This window comes from Salpingoeca rosetta, assembly GCF_000188695.1.
Source record: "Salpingoeca rosetta unplaced genomic scaffold supercont1.16, whole genome shotgun sequence".
Taxonomy (NCBI): domain Eukaryota; class Choanoflagellata; order Craspedida; family Salpingoecidae; genus Salpingoeca; species Salpingoeca rosetta.
Window position 1 is genome coordinate 565237 of NW_004754918.1, and position 7500 is coordinate 572736.

General features: G+C 55.7%; 3 protein-coding genes across 3 annotated transcripts in view; 2 read left to right on the forward strand and 1 right to left on the reverse strand.

Moving 5' to 3' along the window:
- PTSG_07099 (uncharacterized protein) overlaps positions 1–744 on the forward strand; it is a gene marked incomplete at its 3' end in the record, with an annotated part of 1472 nt that extends 728 nt beyond the window's left edge. Inside the window, exons 2-4 of the mRNA XM_004992459.1 lie at positions 142–232; positions 424–495; positions 649–744. Coding sequence (XP_004992516.1) covers positions 142–232; positions 424–495; positions 649–744 — 259 coding nt within the window. The remainder of the gene's footprint in view (positions 1–141; positions 233–423; positions 496–648) is intronic.
- A 104-nt stretch (positions 745–848) lies between these two features.
- On the reverse strand, positions 849–4294 carry PTSG_07100 (uncharacterized protein; the record flags this gene model as incomplete). Its single annotated transcript, XM_004992460.1, has 6 exons — positions 3831–4294; positions 3373–3399; positions 2960–3022; positions 2713–2838; positions 1572–2538; positions 849–991 (listed from the first exon to the last, which is right to left on the reverse strand). The coding sequence occupies exons 1-6, from the start codon at positions 4122–4124 to the stop codon at positions 849–851; spliced, it is 1620 nt and encodes a 539-aa protein (XP_004992517.1). The 5' UTR covers positions 4125–4294.
- Positions 4295–4322: 28 nt separating this feature from the next.
- Positions 4323–7500, forward strand: part of PTSG_07101 (LIM-type zinc finger-containing protein) — a 7461-nt gene continuing 4283 nt past the window's right edge. The window contains exons 1-5 of the mRNA XM_004992461.1: positions 4323–4544; positions 5119–6339; positions 6608–6700; positions 7003–7073; positions 7358–7436. Coding sequence (XP_004992518.1) covers positions 4344–4544; positions 5119–6339; positions 6608–6700; positions 7003–7073; positions 7358–7436 — 1665 coding nt within the window. The 5' untranslated portion in view covers positions 4323–4343. The remainder of the gene's footprint in view (positions 4545–5118; positions 6340–6607; positions 6701–7002; positions 7074–7357; positions 7437–7500) is intronic.

Below are 7500 nucleotides of genomic sequence, written 5' to 3' on the forward strand. Positions count from 1 at the left end.
TTGTGTGCGAGTGAGCCCGTAAGATATGCGAGTCAACGCGAGCGCGTGATACTGTTCAAGAAGTTGTTTCTCCCGACTCCCTACACCGCCTTTCAGCCTTCCCTGTTGCTTATCTCACCTCTGTGTCACAACCCACGCCAGGTGCGAGAAGCAGTTTCATCGCGACTGCGCGGAGCCGCCAATCCGTGGCCGTGCAGCCCATCACCGCTGCCAACGCTGCCGTGACATCAAGGTGATGCCGGCGGTGGTGACGTGGCGTGATCTGACATGATTAGTGTGTGTCTGCCATCATGAATGCTACGCGTGCATGCATGCTTGCCCACGCATGCGTTGTCTGTTGTTGGGTGCGCTACATCGCTTCACACCGCTGCTGCGTTGATTGTCTCACTCTGCGCTGATGGCTGTTCTTCTACTGACTCTCAGACGAAGCAGTGGGCGAAGAAATCGTCCCCGTTCGATATCTTGGACTGGCTCACAGCTGCACACACGGTCGAGGTGAGGTGGGCGTGAGGGTATCGCTTGTTGTGCGTGCTTGCATTGCTGTTGCATACCATGCGTGGTGGCCCCCGCATCATTGCCCTCACAAGCGCCTCGCCCTGCACCCTTCTTGCATCCGCACAACACACGCAACACCGGACCCTTGAGCAGATTGCTGGTGAGCACATGATTGTGCACCCCATGTATTCGCAGCAGTTCCACGAGCGTGCAAAGTGCTGGCGGCTCGGACACATGTCGAGATCATAGTAGGAATGTCATGTTGTTGTTGTTGTTGTCGTCGTCGTCGTCGTTGTTGTTTAAGTTGTTGTTTAAGTTGTTGCTGTTGGTTGTTGTTGGTTGTTGGTTGTTGTTTAAGTTGTTGTTGCTGTTGGTTGTTGTTGTTGCTGTTGGTTGTTGTTGTTGCTGTTGTTGGTTGTTGGTTGTTGTTGTTTAAGTTGTTGTTGTTGTTGTTGCTGTTGTTGTTGTTGCTGTTGTTGGTTGTTGGTTGTTGTTGCTTAAGTTGTTTAAGTTGTTGTTGAAGTTGTTGTTGCTGTTGTTGTTGTCGAAAAAGCGTGTTTTTCTCTTTTGTTTTCATTTTCTTTTGATAGTAGTGGTTTTGTGAATGTGTCGGCGCACTTGTTTTGCTCTGCGCTTCTCAACGACTACGACTACACAATCTCGGCTGTCATCACACTGCTGTAGCAGCAGCAGCAACAGCGGTGGTGCTGGTGGTTTTGCTCTTGCATCGTTACGTGACACACGCCTCAGTAGCACAACCAGACAATCTGTTCAATTACGCTCTTGTTTAATCGGTCGCTTTGTGTGTCATGTGCATTGCAAATACAAACGCTCGTATAGCAGCGGACAGGTAACAGTGACTGTGGCAATGGCAACAGAGACAAGCTTGGCATGTGCGCGAGCAAACGAAGAAAGGAAAACGCACACACGCTCGTATGCTGGCCTGCACGCACACACATATCACACACGTACGTACGTGCACACAAAATGATCATCATAACCCTCCTACAAAGCGTGCTGCAGATGGAAAAAAATACGGTCAAGTAAAATGGCTGTGAATATGGAGTTCCATCAACCAAGAATTTCCTCCTCCTCCTCCTCCTCCTCCTCCTCCTCATCATCATCATCATCATCATCATCATCATCATCATCATTACCATCATGTTGTTCCTCCTCGCGTATCGTGGCTGCCATGACTGTGTCGACATCAATCACATCGTCGACATCCTCTTCATCACTCTCGTCAGTGTCACCGCCACCACGGCGCCCGGTGTTGCCACTGTTGTTGATGCGTTGCTCGCCCACGCTGCCCACGCTGCCCACGCTGCCTGTGCCGTGTGTGCCGTGTGGGTTGTGTGCCCTCCTGTTGTTGCCGTGGCCATCACAATCGCAGTCGCAGTCACAGTCGCAGCCACACATGTGGCAATCATCACCCCCGTGGCTCCTCTGACCATTCGCACATGTGCCCACGCTGGTCGTGTGCGCGCTGCTGGTGCTTCGGCGCAGGCACACACCTCCGTTCCACGAATGCACATGCGGCCACATTGCGCCGCTGATGCGAGACACTCCCGCAAACGCAGGCGGACGGAAGGTGTGCGAAGCAGAGGGGACGGGTGATGTCGATGGCGATGCCGGTGTTGAAGACGCGTGGCGTGGGGGCGGAAGGTGGGATGTGGAGCAAGCAGGGGATAGCGTGCACAGCACAGCATCATGCTGGCTGCTGGTCGCACTGCTGTGGTCGCTGAAGGAACTAGCGTTGCTGGTCCTTCGCTGATGCTGGTGTTGAATGTGTTGACTGATACTCCTTGGCATGCGGCTGCGGTGTGGAGCCGCTTGGGTTGCAACTGCAGACACGCCACCTTGTGACGATCCGACGTTCTGATGGTGGTGTTGTTGTTGTTGTTGTTGTTGTTGTTGTTGTTGTTGTTGTTGTTGTTGTTGTTGTGCTAGCGGCGTGCCTGGGTGCGTGCGTTGTTGCACAGCCATTTGTCGTTCAATAAAGTCCACGGACTTGTTGACGGCTGCAGCCACGGCTCGCCGAATCTGCAATGATGCACGGCAGAGGCGTGTGTGTGTGTGTGCACATGCAAGCGTGAGTGAGTGTTTGTGCTGATGCGCACGGGGCGTGCATGTGCAAAGTAGCATCGTAGACGCATGTGTCTTTTGAATACAGCACAACCAGCCACCTCTGCACGTGCGTATGCGGGGTGTGCGCACCTCGTCAAGGTCCGGGTTGTCGCCAAAATGCTTCTGGCGATGCTCCATAAACACGGTGCCACCGGGGCCAACCACATATGTTGCGCCCAGTTGCATACCATCCCCGCGGAAATCAAACGATATGTCCTGTCAACGGCGGGCGTGTTCGTGATGTGGTGAGTGCTTGTCGTTGCGCAGAAGGGTGAGGGCAGCCACCCCGATGCATCTGCGGTGGGGTGCATGCACGTGGCTGCATGGCCATGCGCACCTTTGCCTGCTTGATGGTGGAGGCTACACGCTGGTCTGTCAGCAGCATAAATGTCCCACGAATCTGGCACCAAAAGACCAACAACATGGTGGACAGGGAGAGACGCAGGGCGTGTGTGTATGAGTGGGTGTGTGTATGAGTGTGTATGAGTGAGAGAGAGAGAGAGAGAGAGAGAGAGAGAGAGAGAGAGAGAGAGAGAGAGAGAGAGAGAGAGAGAGAGAGAGAGAGAGAGAGAGAGAGAGAGAGAGAGAGAGAGAGAGAGTGTGTGTGTGTGTGTGTGTGTGTGTGTGTGTGTGTGTGTGTGTGTGTGTGACGTGTGATCGTGGGAGCGGGACGTGACGTTGGGCATTTTCTCCACACAACATGGCACTCCTGCGTGATCCTACTAACAGGCGCGAACATTGCACACCTACCCATCCCAAGTTCTCCAGCTTCAAGCCCTGCAGGTCACGGTGTTCAGAATCAACAATCAACATGCAAGCCGGTTGCGAGCAAGCGAGTGAGTGAGTGAGTGAGTGAGTGCGTGTGTGAGAGCGTGCGAGATCACCATCAAGTGATTGCGCCAACACGGTCGTGCATGGAGTCACGCAAGAAATCTTGCACGGAATCGTGCAGGAGATGGTGTCAGGGGTCATACATATGCGTGACAGGTAGACAAGCAGACAGGTAGACAGGTCACGAGGCACACGTGCACATACGCAAGCACACACACATACAAAAACATACACACACAAACAAAAACACACACACACATACAAAAGCACACACACACACACACACACACACACACACACACACACACACACACACAGGCGCAGGCGCAAACGCAATCATGCAAGGGAACACGTGTATGCATGCGTACACAACTCACGCGGTAGCACGCCCGGGAGAGGTCGAGGTAGATCTCGCCGGAGAAGAATTGCCCGTTGACAAATGCTTGCAAGCCCACGGCCTCGAATCCAACGGCGACGAGGCGAACGCCCGCCGCATCAAGGAACGCCTGCAGCGAGCTGAGTTGAACCGCCGCGTAGCGGCACAGCTTGCAGCCGAATCGGCGAAAGAAACCCAGCACCACCGGCTTGTCCTGCCAGATGTCCTCCAACGGAATGTATTCCCCCGTGAATGCATCCTGCACCTCCAAGTGCGCCACATCCCTCAGCGCCATCCCAAAAGGAACGGGAACCCCCTAAAGAACAAGGCGACTGATCCTTGGGGTGAGCAGGATCAAGAACGCCACGCGGGCCGGCGATTCCCAGCGGCGGCGATGCTGCCGGTTGGTTGGTCGGGTGTTTCGTCGGGTGTGTCGTCGTTGGGTGTTCGGTTGTGGGAGGACAGAAATGCACGCAGGTCGCAAATGCACACACAACAGGCCGTTCACGACACGATGAAAGCACCAGAGATTTTCCAGCACCAACAACACACAGACAGACAACAGCAGACAGCAGACAACACAACAATGACTTCGACGCTGCCTGGTGATGGTGGTCGTGGTGGGGGAGGTGGTGGTCGCCGTCGCTCGGCCAACCCGTTCCAGGATGATGCGGATGACGACAACACGTCCTCCCCGCTCTCGGCGACCTTGGAGGTGGGTGACGCTGTGAAGACGCGCAGTATTTTCATTTCATCACCACAGCAACATTCCGAACAGCATGCATGGTGCTTGACACCGACCACATACCACATATATTTTGGATGTCGCTGTTGAGTTGTCGCTTGTGACTGTGTTACATGACAATGGTACTTTGCAGAGGTGGTTGTTGTCACGTTACCATTGTGTTCATGTGCCAACACAGCCAGGCTGGGCGGTTGAGGGGCGTGGGTCGGTGGAAAAGCTGCACATTTTGTGCGGCCTGGTGTACACCCCGCTCCGTTTGTTTGTATTTGAGTTTGTGGCTGCCCACGCGTTGGAACTGCTCAGCTTCCAACCAAGTGCTGCAGTGTTACAGTGCTGCAGTGTTGTCACTTGCGTGGTCACCCACGTACACACACGCACATGCACACACACACACACATACACACACGCACACACACCACATGCGCACACATGCCTGGTCACATTCCCTCACTCTCCAACTTTGTAGCTGCGATTGTTGGCGTCTCACACACTGACTGCCTTCTTGTCTTCTCGCGTAACACGCACTTGTCGTATCCGGATGCAGTCCCAGCCGTCGCCGTTTTTCCCAGATTCAACCTCCTCCTCGACATCCTCACTGCCAAAGAACGGCAGCAGCGCCGTCAGCCCCGGGCCTGGGTCGCAGCAGGGGACCAAGGGCATGCGCAAGCTTCCATCAAACCCCTTCTTCGACGTGGTCATGCCAGACATGATGGAGGATGCCGAAGAAGACAGGCACAACGAGGAGCTGGAGCGCCTGCAGCTGGAGATAGCGGCGGCGCAGCAGCGGGAGGAAGATGCCCGCGCAGACTCAACGCGCCTTCAGAAAACACTCAACGATGCAAATACAGAGCTCACCTCCCTCAAGCAGCAGTTGGCAGACCTCACCGCCAAACAACAGGACTGGCAGCAGCAACAACAGCGGCGCGGTGATGACGACGCCGGGAAAGTACCTGCCGAGGAGCTGGAATCAGTGCAATCGCAGCTGGCGGCGGCGCAACAAGAGGCAGAGGCAGCAAAGGCAGCAAGCGCAGCGCTGCAGGATGAAGTGGCGCGCTTGAAGCAGGAATTGGACGCGCGGGCCACATCGCCAACAGAGCCAGAAACAGCAGCGACACCGCGCACGCCATCTGCAAAGGGGAGCAAGTCAGCAGCAACAAAGCCTACAGCATCGGCGTCATCAGCGTCGAAGGGGACGCCTGGTGGCGGCAAGCGGTCGCCAAAGACAACGCGAAAGCTGCAGAAGTTGGAGCTTGAGCTGACAGAGGCGAAGCTGGAGGTTGCAAAGTACAAGAAGATGGCACTGTCGGCGAAGAAGGGGCGTGTTGAGGCGCAAGCGGAGGTGAAGCGACTACAGCGGCGGCTGGATAAGGGTGCGGTAGGCACGCCATCCAAGGCCGGTGCAAAGGCGAAGACGAAGGCGCACAGGGGAGACGACGCCGAGGATGCAGCAAAGGTGGAGCGAGAGAAGTACGCTGCGCAGATTGAAGAGCTGAAAGCGTGCTTGCAGGCAGAGACGGATGCGAAGGAGCGCGCGTTGGCGGATGTGGAGCGACTGGAGAAGGAGGTGGCAGCTGAGCGGGCTGCTGCTGCTTCTGACCGGCGCCGGTTGCAGGAAGCAGAGGGCCAGCTGGCCAAAGCCCAGGCTGAGGCTGACAGCGCAAGGGAGCACGCGACAGCACAAAAGGCACAGCACGATGAGAAGCGAGACGAGCTCGAGCGGGAACTGAAAGATCTGCGCATCAAACTCACCACCGTCGACGCAAAGGTGCAGCGTTGTGTGTCGTGTCTTGTTGGTTGTGCATGTGCACGTGGGTGAGTGTGTGGGGGTGGGGGAGTGCGTGAGTGTGTCAGTGTGTGAACGTGGGTGAGTTTGAATTTGATTGGGACTGTTGTTCTCCGCCGTGCGAATGTGAGAGTGTGTACGTGTGTTAGTGAGTTTGTGCGCGCGCACGCCTATTCGCTTGCGCGCCCTTGCTCACCGCCAATGCCCCCTTTTTTATCTTGTGGTTGCTGTGCTGTTGTGCAACATACAGCTGCACGCGGCTGCCGAAGCAAACGCAGACACCACCGCCACCGCACCAGCCGCCAAGACGGCCTCCTCTTCGTCCTCGACTGCGCCATCAGAGGTAATGGCGAGAGAGAGAGAGAGTGTGTGTGTGTGTGTGTGTGTGTGAGTGTGTGAGTGAGTGAGTGAGTGAGTGAGTGAGTTGGTGCTCGTGTATGTCCGTGCAGGTATATGCATATGTGTGTGTATGTTCAATGAATGCAAGTGGGACATGGATACACATCAATTGAGGCTGCCATCTCATGTCGTGCAACTCTTGACGCAATCATCATCATCGCCACCCATCTCCACCATCGTCACCACCACCACCACCACCACCACCACCACCACCACCACCACCACCACCACCACCACCACGTGCAGTCGCCGGTTGAGACACCTGTGCTTCGCAGGACAAAATCTGTGCAGCGCACACCGCGCCCGCGCCCAGTCAGGTGCTGTAGGATTGGAATTAGAGGAGGGAGGATTTGATTGAGGTGGCTGTGATGGTTGCGGCGGTGATGTGGGTCGCTATATGACGGCAATGAGTAGTGCGGTTGCAAAGGACACGCTTGGCCATGAGTGTTCTTGAATGATTGAGCATCGGATTCACAGCACACCTTCTCACGTGCTCGTATGCTCATCACCACCACCACCTCCTCAAACCCTCACCACCACGACCAATGACCACCACCACTGCCATCACCGCCACCACCACCACCACCACTGCTGCCATCAGTGAGCTGCCGGTGTCGTCGTCGCCGGAGAGAAACGTCCGCCCCTCTGATTTCTTCAAGCGCCGCTCAATCTTCATGCAGGTGACGATTATGGTGATGGCGCTGAAGATGGTGGTGTGTGTGGTGGTGCCGTATGTGGTTCGAG